This window comes from Halyomorpha halys, unplaced genomic scaffold (assembly GCF_000696795.3).
Source record: "Halyomorpha halys isolate HHAL.00 unplaced genomic scaffold, Hhal_1.1 Scaffold466.1, whole genome shotgun sequence".
In the NCBI taxonomy this organism is placed as follows: domain Eukaryota; kingdom Metazoa; phylum Arthropoda; class Insecta; order Hemiptera; family Pentatomidae; genus Halyomorpha; species Halyomorpha halys.
In genome coordinates, this window is record NW_027112770.1 from 56,813 (window position 1) to 72,458 (window position 15,646).

At 30.5% G+C, this 15,646-nt stretch overlaps 1 protein-coding gene across 3 annotated transcripts in view; it reads left to right on the forward strand.

Moving 5' to 3' along the window:
- LOC106683109 (Coiled-coil domain containing protein 39) overlaps positions 1 to 13,139 on the forward strand; it is a 29,320-nt gene extending 16,181 nt beyond the window's left edge. For 2 of the 3 annotated variants that reach the window (XM_067050535.1, XM_067050534.1), the window contains exons 9-19: positions 43 to 167; positions 2,057 to 2,272; positions 3,257 to 3,424; positions 5,329 to 5,583; positions 5,828 to 5,967; positions 8,406 to 8,481; positions 8,570 to 8,729; positions 9,345 to 9,451; positions 9,537 to 9,743; positions 11,417 to 11,601; positions 12,961 to 13,139. In XM_067050535.1, the coding sequence (XP_066906636.1) occupies positions 43 to 167; positions 2,057 to 2,272; positions 3,257 to 3,424; positions 5,329 to 5,583; positions 5,828 to 5,967; positions 8,406 to 8,481; positions 8,570 to 8,729; positions 9,345 to 9,451; positions 9,537 to 9,743; positions 11,417 to 11,601; positions 12,961 to 13,084 (1,763 nt within the window). In that variant the 3' untranslated portion in view covers positions 13,085 to 13,139. Of the gene's footprint in view, positions 1 to 42; positions 168 to 2,056; positions 2,273 to 3,256; positions 3,425 to 5,328; positions 5,584 to 5,827; positions 5,968 to 8,405; positions 8,482 to 8,569; positions 8,730 to 9,344; positions 9,452 to 9,522; positions 9,744 to 11,416; positions 11,602 to 12,960 lie in introns of those variants that run through there. The other variant, XM_067050536.1, reaches the window with a different exon arrangement.
- The last annotated feature ends 2,507 nt before the right edge of the window (positions 13,140 to 15,646 follow it).

A 15,646-nucleotide genomic window follows, 5' to 3' on the forward strand; every position in this document is an offset into this window, starting at 1 on the left:
GTCCTTCCCTCTTTACCAATGACATAATAATTTATTTTTCAGGTCGACTCCAGAAGTATAATAAAATTCTTGAACAAAATATACATTTACAAGAGCAATGTGATGTACTTAAAGTTGATTCCATGAGTGCTGATCAAAAGTATAAAAATGCCCAAAATATGTATGAGGTGATTACTGTTCAATTATTCTTAAAATAAGATAAAAATTAAGACTAATTAACAATCTAGAATTTAAATATGAAATTCTATAATTGAAAAAGAAATTTATCTTCATAGATGTCACTCTAAAACAGAAAATAAACATTGATTAATAAATACGTAAATGAAACATAAATCAAATTGAGTACAATCTTTTTCTACCATTGGTACTTAAAGGTATACAGTTACATACTTATCTGAGATTTGAAATGTCCATTCTATAGAACCTCTACTTAAATATTTGGAGATGAGAGGCCTCTGCGTAATGATTAAAAATAGAAGAACAAATAATAATTAAAGAAGAAAAATAATAAATAAATAATAATATAAGTAAGAGATTAAACTCGGAAAAAAAATTGTAGGGGAAGGGGTACAAGAGAAGAGAGGACTTAAGGTAGAGTGATACTGATAGGATTTTTGAGGCCCTTCCAGCCCTGCCATCTCGCAGGAGGGGGGATGGTGTGATTGTCTAGAATAGGGGATTGAAAGAAGGAGGGAGGCTGTCAAAAAACTTAATGTGTCTCTGATGTGTTGTAGTTCGTGATGTATGTGAGTCATGGTACGTCTCTCGAGTGTAGTGACTCTACAGATCTTCTGTAACGTCCTGTTTTGGTAATGTTGTTGACTTCAGGGCTATTGGGTATAGATAGTGCAATAGTGGTGTACCGTGTAGTAGTGATGGTCTCAGTATGGCTTTGTATATTGATAGTTTGAGTCTGAGTGACAACCCTGGTGAGTATATGAGGTATTTGAATTGGTAAAATGTTGATTTTACAATCTGAATTCTGTGTTCAATATGTGAAAGAGAGGTGAGATTCAAGTTTCATGCCAATGTACATGAGCTGTATCTTGGTCTGTATTGTCTGTTTGTTAATTGTTGGTTCTCTGTTGGGAATTTTCCTGTAAGAGAAAGTGATGGCATCTGTTTTTTGTGTTTTTATATGTATGTTTATGTCTGTGTTCAGTTTGTTCATGGCATTATCTGCATTCATGTTAGCTGAGCATACAGCTATGTCATCAACATAAGCAGAGATTTGAACATCGTCAATCTTCATCCCGACTATGTGGGAAATGTAGAAAATGAGTAGAATTGGTGCAAGGACCAAGGTCTGGGGAACACCACAAGTGACTGATTCAAGGGGTGGAGATTTCAGTTTTGACCTGGGCTGAGAAACTCCGGTCACTTATATGATCCAATTATGTTGACCAGTTGGTCCGGGAGTTGGTGAAGATATCATGATGAAAGGTGATATTATGTTTTCACAATAGACTCTTATACATGATTTATAATTGCTGATGGGCATAAAACAAACAAATAATACTGTCATCGCCCTTTTACTTGGAGGCAAAGTCAGCTGAATCGCTGAATAGGAGTCAAATTGGCATGATGAGATGTTCACATAATAGTCCATTATATTAAATTCAGTTTTCTTTAATGAAAGAATTTCTTAATTCCAGCTGCTGTTTCTTTATCTTCATGAGGCTGTTTGGGCCGTATTTTATGATATATACCTCTTTAGAAAAATTCTTAGGAGATACAGACACTGTTAAGAGCCATGTTGGGTCATGAGCAATCTCTTTTGTCTCATATTTAGAAAAAATCGAATATGGATAATCCTTTTCTTTTTTTTATAACCAATTTTTATTTAATTTTCTTTTTAACAAAAATCTTTGGTTAATATTGATATATACTCGAAAAAGGAATGTTTCCAATTGTGTCATGGAATGCACAAAGATATCTATGAGCTTTATAGTTATTCACTTTTAGCTTTGCACAGTCCATGAAGAAGTAAAGTTAATTTTTGTATTAGATTTTATAAATTTTCAGCATTTTATATTTATTTTAATTTTTTCCTCAGATGAGCTGTAAAGCATCAGCTGAAGACACAAGAGAGTTGGAAAGATTAAATTTGCTTATACTTCAACTAAAACAAGAATATGGAAAATTAAATGAAAAATACTCTCTAAAAAAGAAAGAATTATCATACCTAGTTAAAACAGAAGAAGACTTAAAATCAAAGTTAAAAGGCCTAGAAACAAAATATGTTGATATAGAAAATAATGTTTCTAATTTGGTAATACTTTTTTACATTTTTATTTGTCTAAAAAATCTTGTAACGTCCTAAATGTTTTATTTTTTTCCCTTAATATAATTAACCTATAAAGAAGAATTATACCATTCTTGAATTTCAGAAGATTACACACATAATTAAATTATACATGTGTGTTTAAACTATAGTCCGTTTCACGAGCCGAGAGAAATAAGGTAAACAAGAGTTGTTATGAAGGGGCTTGACAATTAAAGGTATGCACACACTATAATCATGTCCACATTGGCCCAGTATGTTCCAAAACCACATTTGACAAGCAATGTCGCTGGTACATCATTGGCAATGACCCTCAAATTTTTATATATGACCGTAGTGTTCCCACCAAACCATATCAACCTACAAAGTACCCATTTCTTTCTGCTATATCCTTCCACTCAAAACCTTTCAAATTTTAGTTTTTTATCTTATTTTTCCCCATTTTGACTTTAGCTGTATGGTGGACTTCTTGAGTGAACTTAAAACAACAAAAAAGGAATCATAGATTCACAAATAAATGAAAAATTTAAATTGGTAGAAATTAGAGTTAAAGTGTTATGATATAAATAAATATTTTCCAACAATTAAATATATACTTCATATTAATTATTAATATTTTATAAAACATTTTATACAAATCTCATCAACAAAAAGCAGTGGGCACACATACACAATTACCAGCCAGGTGCCATTATGCTCGTAGGCAGGATTTGGGATTCTCAATTTATTTTATGGTCTGTATCCTGAAGAATGTCTAATGACTATGCTTATTTACTATGATTATAAAAATATTTACCTTATATATAAAGCTTCTTAGTGAAAGAAAAATAAATGTTTAAATCCTTGTATTCTCGGAAGTAGTTAAAATATTTAATGATCCTAATTCAGGAACAAATTGTTTGTTATTTACTTAATGTTTTTTCAATTAACTCTTCATAAATTATAAATCTAAAAAAATATTTTTTCTTCCAGCTCATCGAAGAGTCAGTTTTATCATCACAAATAATTGAACTACAGAATAAATGCAATTGTCGAGATGAAAAAGAAGAATTAGAAAAAGAAATATCTCAACTAGAGCAGAAAGAAAATGATCTCATCAAAGAACAAAACAAAATTCATTTACGCATAAAAAACATTCAGGTAATAAATGTACTGCTGTTCTTACTAATTTTTTAACTCACTAGAATATTCCTTTGTTTAGTATTTTTAAAGAGGTAATAGTCGACCCATATGAATCATTGACATAATATATAGCTCAGTCATCAAATGAATATAATATAATATAATGTTGAAATGAGTAAATACAAGTATTCACTAATAAACGATAATTTATTTTGAAAATTGCATAATTTAAATCTAATTGCAGAAGTTTATCATCAGTCTGTACAAAAACATAGTACTTTTTAAACTTCTTTGTTTTGAAAGACATCTTTGAAAACCATGTTATTTCTGATTGTATATGTTTTTTCACTTAAACAAAATAAATGTATATGATGGTTATTATGATTTAATTTGTAAAGTCAAGTACTGTAATGATCATTATTACTTATGTTGGTATCAGGAGCCCAACCCTAAAAATAAATAAAATAAGCTGCAATGAAATTAAAAATCGGACAACCCATTTTTTAATGGGCAACATTTAATATTTTTGGTTTCATTTTATTATTATTTTTTTTTTTTTTTTTTTGTATTTTTTTAATATCAAAAGATATGATATAGTGAATAAATCGATAGTAAAGTAGAGCATCTGAACAAGATTATCAGATTTTAATGATTTTTTAAAGAAAATTAAATTACTTTTTAAATGATTACTACAAAATTTACCAAACATGTATACTTTTTGAGTTAAGCACAAATAAATCTAAATTTTCTTGAACAATTTTTTGCTGTTTTTTCCTTATTCTATGCAAAGGATCCTTGATTCGGTACAGAAGTCTCAGGTGTTGAAATCCTATAAACCAAAAAAATAAAGAGAAAAATCAGCCAACCCTTTTAGGAGATAATATTTATAATTTATATTCTCTTTTTTTTCTTTGTTTTGTTTAAAACTTAGAGATAGTGATTCAAAAAATACTTTATAATTTTACTCTATGTTCATAAACTGTTGCGATTTGGCCGAATGAAACCATCCATCAACTGCCATTTTGAAATAGAGGCAGAAAGTAAAAATGTTTATTTTTCATCTTTAGCAGTGAAAGTAATCTTCAAGAATTAGTGCTCAATTATTGGTTTTAATAATGTATTCAGGGATATATGACGCTGTGCCAGTGGAAAAAAAACTCTTTGGGAAACAATATAGAAGGATTAGGTATATTCTTTAATCAAATCTTGGTCTTGTCATAACTTTACTTTTTCATTCATTTTATTTTGTAAATTTTTAAACTATTTTCTAATTTTATGAATTGAGTTTTTCCTTTTTTTAAAATATTTTTCTTATCAACAGCCTCTACTTCATTTCTATCTTCAGCCATCGTGTTAAGATCCGTTAATGTTTATTTGTATTTTTGCATTATTTGTTTATCCATAATTTTCTCTCAAATGTAATTGAGAAAAAGGCTGCATTTTTAATTTTACTGATTTAACTAAATATTTTTTTATGATTGAAATATCAATTACAAGGTGATTTACTTTTCTTCCCTTGTCAGAGTTTCAGCAGACTTCTCTATGCCTTCTGTTTTTAATGTTAAATTATATCTTTATTACTATATAATTATATCTGCATGGCTGGAAATGCTATTTTCCATTCAAATATGTGACTCTACTTTTTCAGTAGTATGGGTGAGAAAATACCTCTCAAACCAATGCTGTCTTTGAAGTCTTTAGTTACTGCTTTCTTATATCATTATTCTATATTTCAAATTGTTAATGGTAGCACTTGTTAATATTATTACTTTGATGCCGATACCCTGCTTAATCATGATCTCATGATATATATATATATACACTATGGAGGTCTTCCATGATAAAGGAAGATGTTTCATAGAATAGTCATTGCTGCATTGTTGTTTGATAATTCTTATTACTGCGCTATTTTTTATTTTTAGAGAGAATATAAAGACATCATTAACAAGTTAAAGAATGGTGAAGATGAAATAAAAACTCTTGAAGAAAATCTCAGGTTAATGAAGCGTGAAAATGAATTTGTAAAAAAAGAAATTGAAAAAATCAAAGAAGAAATAAATAAAAATAGACTACAATTAAATTTATTAATGATGAAGGAAAGTTATTCAGAACAAAACATTGCACACCAAGATGATACAATGAACCAACTGGAACGCCAAAGAATAATTCTTGAAGCGGTAATTATTAAATCTCACATGATTGTTTGTTTGATAATCAATTTAAATTAAACATTTTTCTCTACCACTTTCATCATCAGTTTTAATGCTTCTGTGTTTTGTTTTTGCTTTATGTTTTAGAAGAAACTTGTTTTTGTATTCCTGTTTAGTCATTTTATAAATCTTTTTTTCAGTCATAAATCTAATTGATATTATGATAATTGTAATAAATCCCTTTATTTTTTTTTTTCATCTTACTACTCAGGCAATGAAGGAAAGAAAATTGGAAATAGATGCTCAACATGAGTTACTTGTTGGTAAAAAAAGAACTTTTATGGAAGAAAGATCTATGTTTAAAAGATCTATTGAGTATTTACATCTCCGGATTAAACAGATCCAATCAAAGTGAGTGTCAGACCCTTTTAAAACATTGACTGCTGACTACTAGATAACTCATATATGTAGAGAAGAAGGGGGTGCAGTCAGAAATATAACAAATAAGTTTAAAAAACTTATACAAAAATACAAATACAAAAAAAGGAAACATTTATTTTCCACTTCTTTCACCACTTTATTTTTATTAATTTTCATTCTGTACAATTATTTACTTTAATCATTCTGTTTATATTTTTCCTTTTTTTTTTTTTTGTATTCATTGGTTGTTATCTTGTTCTTTGTTCTTAGCCCTGATGAAGGCTAGAAATTTTGGCCAAAACGATGGCACGATTAAATAAGTTTTTTCAACTTGTTTGTGTTATATTCTGCCTGCATTGCCTACCATCTTCTCTACTTTTATATTATCCATGGTCAACAATATTCTCACCATTTGATGACTCATAGTTTACGTTCTTGTCTAGAATGCCAACGAAGTGATATCTTGTATGTTTACTAAGTGATAATCTATAGTTTGCATTATAGAGATAAAGACTAAGTATAATTGTGCCAAGAAAAGGCTGTATGTGCCAAAAAACTAGCTTTAAAAAATAACTTTTCCATTTTCATGCCTCAATTTATTTGGTACTTGACAGTCAAAATATTGATGGTTTGTTAGTCAGATTTTAACCAAGCTATTTCTCTTTGATGAAAATACAATGTGTCTTCACTCCAACTTTTATTACTTTAATGAAACAAAAAGTAATTTTATTCTGTGATGCCTAGTCTCCTAAAAATAATTACGGTGTATATTTAATTGCTAATTGTCTGGCATATAATGGTTTAGTAGTAAAATAGTAATATTGAGAACACAGTTTTTAATAAAAGAAAGAACTGAAGTTTCAAACTTGATATTTATAAATACTTGTTGGCATAAAATAATTTACAATGGGATATTGATAAATAAATTAAATATATAAATTTAAAAAAATAATATACATCTTCTTTTATTATTACAAACATGAGGTAGATTGATAGTTGAGGAGGTGGAGAAATAATTTAGGTTTCAATGAAATTAATGAAACGGTTTCAAAAATGAATGTGGGCTGGGAATTCCACCATGAGGTAGCAGGATGATAAGGATTTTTTTAAGGAAACCATTCTATTAGAAGGAATGTACAAGTTTTTGGGTGGGCATCTCATTTTTAAGAAGTGGACACAGGAGCACGGGATATCAGATTAAGGATGTAGGGGGCATTTTAGTTTTAGAGAGATGTATACCAAGGAAGTAACTGCGACAGAAAAAAGTTTAAAGCCACTTTAATTCGGCATACCAACTAGAAACATGACTGTGCCTAGAGATCTTGGATAGGAATCTTTTTTTTTTTTTTTTTTAATGTTTATTTATTGCTATTTACAACTGTACATTATAATACATTTAGTAAACCTGATCTAAGTTAAATTGGAGTGTTACAGGCGTGTAGAGAAACTACCCATTGGTAGCACTCTAATGACATTTTACATTAGCTGGTTTCGTGGCCATCTTCTTTTCAGGCGCCTCGAAGGATTGTCAGGAATGAAAGAGGATGCAAGATTAGAAACTAGGGGGTTGAGTGGTTTGAGAGTTTATAATGGAAGGAGTGATATCTGGTTCGGGCTAGATCGGTTACATAGGGAACATGAAGGTCTTTATGAATGATTTTATTTGTGACAAAGTAAGGAGCATTGAGGATTTTATGAAGGATTTTGGATTGTAAGGATTGAATACAAGAGGAATTTGAAGGTTTAGTGGAGCCCCAAAGCTCAACTCCATATGTCCAGATTGGCCTTATTACAGTCATGTAGATCAGTCTTTTGTAATGTGTTGGAAGTGGATAGGAATCTTAAAGAACAATTCAATAATCCCTTCAGTATCATCTCTTGCTGACGAGATGTGTGGGACAGGGATTCGATCTGATAACCTATGGGTTGATAGACTGGCATGTTGCCACACTGCTACCGCTGCCCCTAAGTATAAGTGCAGTATACTTTTTAAAAAAATGTATATTAAGTTCGATACACCATAATCTTACTAATACTGGTTTTATTTATATGAACCTTTTGTTTGATTTTGTAGAGAATGAATTTCCTTTCAAGTGATTATACTTCTGGTTTTAAGTTCAAATAAAATTGACTTTTTGTCAAACTTTTTCCAGAATTTTCTTTAAAATATATCCTATATAGTGTTTGTATTGTATTCTACCAATATATATATTCAAAGTTGGTTTGAAAATTTTTCCATCTCGAAATCCCAAGAGAGGTGTTGTGTTGAAAAACCCAAGAGTTTATACTTTTTATGCTAAAGAAATTGTCCAAAGAAAATTATTTTTAAATTAACTAGAAAAACTATAGTTGTTTATGAATCATCCTTCAAATAATAAAATCACTCATTAAATTAGTTATAAACATATAAAGATAATTTTATTTTCTAGATATTTTTTGTCAATGGATCTCTTAGGAAAGGATGAAAGTGGGCATTCACTTTCCGTAGCCCATTTTAAAATTCAGGTATTCATTCATTAAACTTTACTTATTTTCTCGATATATTTTATTATTTTTTTTCTCTCTAATTTAATATAACTTAACCGATTCTTAGCTGGCCCAAGAGAAATATGAACTGCAGATAGAAGGTGACAATTTAGAAGCCAAAATTAACAAGATAGAACTAGAAATCCAAGCAATGGAGAACACGCTAAAACTACTCACATCAGCAAATGAAAACTACAAAATAAGTCTTGAATCAATGGATGCCGATGGTATTGTATAATTGAGCAAAGGTCTTTCCAAAAATGCAAATATTTGTTATCAATACTTCACTTAATGTACACATTTTGAAGCCCTCTCATTTCACTTTTCCTGAATAAACTTTTAGGGTATGTAAAAGTGCCCTATAAATTAAATATCTGAATGTAATTGGATGGTCTGGATTTCGGATATCAAAATCATTCAGATTTTTAAGCTAGTTTCATCTTTATAATCTAAAATCCGAAATTTTAATGTCAAAACTGACAGAGTAAGCTTTTCCTTAACATATTTGTAAATACTTTATTATCATAACCTTAATTTTTGTACAATATTTTTTTGTTTTGACAACTCTGTATATTATTATTATTTCTGATATAGTGTCCCCTAAAAAAATTTGCACTTTTACATGTGTTTACCAATCTCCTTCACAAAGCTGTCCTTTGAATGATTGTTCAGTTCTTTTTCTAAGTTAGTTTGGAGTGGTTAGGGTCAGCTTTAAATAAAAAATAAATCTAAAAAATTCAAAGAAGTAAAATATAATTTGAAAACAAAACTGGATTTAATTTCTTGTATCTTTGTTTGTTGTATATTATTTAGTTTTAGATCATTTTTTTTTTTTTCCTTAGATCCTGAAATTGTTGAAAAAGAAAGACTAGAGAAAAAGTATTATGAAGTTAGGGCATTAATAAAAGAAGATTCTGACTTCCTAATTTCTGTGAAAAAAGAAATCGAAGTATATCTTTTGTTGTTTTGTTTTTTATAACTATTCTGTTTCTAGTTTCAATCTTCTTTTAGTGGTAATAGTTTTAAATACACAGGGATTGATGTGTGAAATATCTCGCATCAAAGAATTAGCTAAAGACTTAGAGGAAGATTGGAAACAAAAAGAAAAGGAAGAGACATTCTTAGAAAAAGAATTAGCTACTAAATATGCCAAGTTGAACAGAGCCACCCAACTTCTAGTGAAAGTAATGATTGAAGTTCGAAAGAGTAAAGAACCAGTGCCGTACAAGAAATTAGCTCAGGTGATTATAATTAGTGAAATGTTTCTAGTTTTCACAATTATACGTCTTTATGATTCTGGTAATCTGAAATACTATTATTATCCGATAAAATAATTTTGAAAAATAAAAAATTTTTATAACTGAAAAGTAGTAAATAATAGATGAAGGTTGAGCAATAGTTTTGGTTTGGGTCCCACTTTGTGGAACCAGAAGCACTGTGTGGGCCACAACTTTTGTAATTATTACATTCATTATTTAGTAAACTTCATATTTCAGAAAGGATACAAATTGTACCAAATAAATCAATTACTATAAATTAACTAAAACAGTGCCAGTTTTATTAAATTTATTTAATATCTTCGCTGCGAGAACTTTTAATTTTAGGATTTGTTTAATGTGACAAATTTACCGTATCACACTATTCAATATTTTGGAAATTATGAGTGAGATTCCTGGTTGAGATTGTGATGGTACTGTGTATAATTAGTCCTAGTTCCAATTCAAGAGGTGAAGTAGGTACTCAGCATCGGAAGTTTTATAGGTAAACTTTTCTGGATAGGAGATGAATTGACAGGAAGATTTATGGTTTAATATTTGCCGTGAATCCCCGCAGGATCGAAACTCCACTCAGTAAAGTATTCCCTTATCGTCATGAAGGTACAAATGTATATTATTACTCAATGCCTCCTAAAGAGGTGAATCTATGAGGTGGATTATCTTGGTTTGTTAAGTTTGTGCTAGCGGTGTCTCAGGACTTCAAAACACCATCGAGAGATTAGCTTTTAGTGGACCATAATCTATTGTAATCTTTATTGATTCAAATAATACATTTAGGAATACAACAACATGATGAATGGTAAAGTTTAATTTTTACATCATTATTATAAATTAAAATGTTACAATAGTTTGTTTGAAGTCTGTAATGGTTCACTTTACAGCAGTTAAGTTGCGCCAATTTGGCTCATAACATTTCTGCTAGTTAATGGCTGTCAAAGTATTCTTGCTGATCTTCAATCAAGAAAAAAAAATATATATATATATCAACACAAATATATACTACACATCAAGAAGCTTCCTATTCTTGATTATTTTCTTCTTTAAGCCTCAGAGAACCCCTTACCCCAACTTTCAAAAAACTTCTCTTTTTTCATAGGTTCTTCCTGTCCCAACCACCTATTCTCTCTGTGATAAAGAATTTCAATGATGGAGTGTTTGCTTAGATTGTGTTTACAACACTAACAATAAGAGGTAACACATGCTGTTCTGTTGTAGCTTGACTATGACTCAACTAATGCAAAATGCCATGAGAAGGGGCCATGTGTATATCTCGTGCTTGTTACTTGTTTTTCTTCAAGAATGTTCCAAAGTGAAATTTTTCTTATTGCAATTAGAAGACACTACAAAATCCCCCATCAAGTCACATTTGGCTCATGGGCCTGTATTTGCCCAGTATTCAATAAATAATTAAAATACATCTGGTGGCAAGATTCATGATTAGGTTTAAAGACAAAGAATTTAAATTTAATATTTATCCTTCTGGTGATGTTTTTGTTGAACTAATAGTAGTGACAAAGTCATGTATATGTATGTTACTTAAATAATTAGGTTATAGCAGCATTAGTTATCCTAATTCTAAACCTTGATTTAGATTTATGTTTATTATTTATTTATGTTTATTATACCTGAAATTTCAGAAAGAAATAGACATCAGAATTATGGAAGAGCGAACTAAAAGTGTCCTTCAGCAATTATCTGAACTTACAGTTAATTATATGGAGACAAAGCCTATTGTAAACAGATATATTTCAGAAAATGACTTGATATTACCACCAAGCACGAGTACAACGCACAAGTCCTTCCTTTCAATCTCTAGCATGCAGTAAATACTTTATTTCTCTTTTTTTTTAATTTTAAATGAGAAAAGGTTTCATACCATTCAAGTTTTACACTCTTTATTGTTATAATTTTTATGTATGTGATATTATTTATTAAATATTTTTCTTTATTACTTGAAGGCCTAGCTACTCTCAAACTTCATTCTGCTGAAGCCTGTATTTCTTCACCTTATGATCTTCCTTCAGTCTTTTGTCTTTTTATGCATATACTTATAGTTCAGTAACGTTTCAGTAAAACTGGTTCCCTTGTGAAGGTGTTCCAAAACTCTCGTAAATGAAAAAGCCCATAAGTTATAGGCCTATAAAAATTCTGCAGTTATATTTATTGTCACTCTAACGCAGTTGTTCCCAACCAGATGGCCCATAAACCACATGTGGGCCTTGCATCATATAATATGTGAGAACTGTTTCCTGATATTTAAAAGTTTCTAACAGATAAATGGACTAGAGATCGTTTGTAGCCGAGGGAGTTAAAGTGTCACTTATCAAACTCACTAGTGGCACAGAGTTCGAATCCAGCGTGGGGGAGGGATTTGACTTTTATTTTGTGGCAGCTCCACAAAATGAAAACTTGACCCCCACTCTGGTTTGAGTAGGATTGTTACCTGTAGATAACTACCCGGATGTCATAAATGACCCAGAAGATGGTTAAAAATTTCTGTTTTTTTTTTTTTTTTGTATTAGGAATTAACTGGCCTTGAATTCACTATTTAAAAAAAACAACAAGATTAATGGATTATCAAAGTGGACTTTTAACAATTTTCAAACATTTTTCTGCAGAGACACAATTTGGAAGTGTAGGTAATGCGCACATAGTTCAGTTTCTGGCTAAGTGGCTTCTTCAGTTCTGGAACTGAAAAATATGATGCAATTACATTGTTTTAAGCAATATTCAATGTTATTTTCTCCAACCCTTTTGCAATAACGGAAAACATTGAATTTTCAATTTATATCCAAAAACTTAGTGTGCTTACTACTAGCTATTTATTTTATATCTATGATGTGATATATTTTACTTCAAACCTGATAGATTTAGAGCAGTTGCCATAGAAATGCCCTCACTCAAAAATAATTCATTGTAACCAAACAAGACCATATTGGAAAAGGTTGCCTCATATATTTCATTTTCCAAACCTACGTCTTGGGCAATTTCACTTCTAAAATTATTTTAAATATTTTCTCACTTTACAATAAGACCCAGAAAATTTTAAAGTTGTTTTCTCAGTAACTGCCAATTTTGAGTAACTATACTCTTTTTGCAAAGGATAGAGATTTGGCCAAAATTTTAGAATTTAATATAATTATTTCAGCTGTAGTTGTAATTTTTGCTTCTTTAATTTTAGGATGGAATCAAACAGAAGCAAATCCAGTATTAAAAGTGACAACTCAGCTGCATCTGTCATCAATTTGGATCCCAATCTTATCTTTAAATCAATCCCTTCATGTCTATCACTAAAGAGAAAATGATTAATTATTATAAAATATGAATATTAAACAAATATAGTTTTATTTAACAGTCTTATTCAACCTTGATTATTTTAAGTGTCTGATACTATATTAATCATGTGTATTAAAATATTACGAAGTTTGAACAATTCAGGATATACTTAAAATTTTTAACTATACTAATATAAAACATTAAAACACAAAACTGTGGATAAATTAATGCTTTAATTGACTAGTTACTAACCATTATTTTACATACCAGAGGTGGTTTGCTTGAATCTTATACCTTTTTTTTCCCGGCCAAGACTCCCATTGGAGTCCTATACTGCCTAACCATGGTTGGGTCAAGTTTTTCATTTTGTGGGACCACCACTCAATGAAAAAAGTCAACGCCCCAGGCCGGATTTGAACCGGCACTGCCAATAGATCTCAGAATGGTAAGACTGTTTTATCATGAATAGTATGCATATGTTGATCAGTTTAATAAAACTGCACCAACAAATTTCAAAGGCCCCCTTCATTCATCCTCCTCTGTGATAGTATATATTTGATTTCCAATTTTTGCTGTGAAATTAATATTAGATTTATGTTGCTGCACTGAAAAGGGGCCTGTCCCCCACTAATAATAAAAAATTGAGTTTTTCTTTAATTGAGAAACACTTCCCACCTCCTTGCAAAACCATTAGCCTTTGATACAATTCTTCCACACCAAGTGCTGAACAAATATTAGTTAAAAGCAGCAACATTGAAAAATGGCGAGAAACGCTCCCTTTCTACCCTAGTTTAGGCTTACTTATATTATCTTCAAAACAGAATCTTTAAGTGAGTGAATGTACATCATGTCACAATACCTCTGATCATAACACCAAATTTAGTAGAAAGGAATCCTTCCAGGCCAAACCACCCAGCTATATCCCAAGGGGCCTTCGTATCTTACCTTGGGAAGAGAAGCTTTAAAAAAATTATTTTAATAGAGCAATGTTGAAAAAGTGGCTAAAATTGGGAAACAGCTTGAATTAATAAATTTATCTTTAAATATTGTAGCAGTATAGGTTTCATATGAGTCATTTATTTATGACAATTAGATCCAATTTAAAAAGTCATACAATGGTTTATTATCTTAATTAATAATTTATCATATAAGTAAATAACATAAAATAAAAGTGAGTCAGAATCATTTTATCCAACCCAAAAAACTAAGGAGTTCTGGAACCATCTAGTAACCTAGCAATCAAAAATTATTATACAGGGTGTTTCAGGGTTAAGTTGCCGAACTTAAAATATGAATTAAGGACCTCAAAACAAAAAAAAATTCCCCTGAAGGTATGTCCGCAAATGTTTTGTTTAGGAGATATTCACACCAAAAGATTTTCATTATTCATTATTTAGGTTATATGAAATAAATAAAACTTATTTATTTGTGCCAACTACTTTATTAATTAAATGTAAACATTAATTTCATATTAAATGTTGTTCAAAGTGATTTCCTTGTGCATTAAAACAGGCAGCAGTGGCAGAACTGCATTGGATATGTGTTATTGTTTCACAAGATTCAATTATCCTTCTTGCTAAGGAATTAAGATCATTGACCAGCCTTGCATAGACTTTTTATTTAATGTCACCCCAAACAAAAAAACCCAGTGGTGTCAGATCTGGTGAGCTTGCAGGCCAAGCCACTGGTCCTGCAGGGCCAATCCCTTGATTGGGATAATTAACATTTGGGTATGTGCAGGATATAAGAAATTCCAGAAATGTGAACACATTGAGTCAAAGCAACAAGAAATGCGGACCTATTAAAATATGATATATTATCTCTAACCACACAGATAGCATCATTTGTCCAAAGAATCTTTCTTGAATATTGTGAATTATGCTCAACTTGATGCAAGTAGCAATCAGAAAAATTCTTTGCAGAAAATCTTGCGGTAATAAATTTTGTACCCGTTGAAAATGAAATGTGTGAAGTCCATCTGAAATGAGAGTTCTCCATACTGAGTTGGCGTAATATTTAATTGTGCTCCAGCTCTTGGTACACTGTCAGATGGATTATCATCAAAATATTGTAAAATGGTCGCACTCTTTTCTTTATTGCGTAATGAATTTTTCTTGTTTTGAGATTCTTAGTTCATATTTTCAGTTTGGCTACTTAACCCTAACACCCTGCATATAAGAATATTATTATGCCAGTACTATGTTATGGTTTAGAGATTTAGGGATTCTGATGAACCCTTTTATAGAGAAGAGGTCAAGGCTGCAGTGGGCAGAATGGGGTGGAACTAGATTAAAATGGAACAGAATAAGGATGTGTGGCAGTTGCTGCTAGAGTAACCCAGGACATGGATTGTAATGCTAAGATGTAGTAATGACTAGATCTTAAGATCCTCAGGGGTTGAACTGTGACTGGGGGAGGGAAAGTTGAATTTATAGGTTATGTAATGCTACTGTGAGGTTATGTGATAACCATAGGAATTTTAATCATTTAGCTGATAATTACGTTTCCTTTCATTTTGTCCCAAAGAATTACATATAGTTTAAACCATTTTATCCTCCCCTCCTACCGGGAACAAAAGGTTTCTTTCAAGC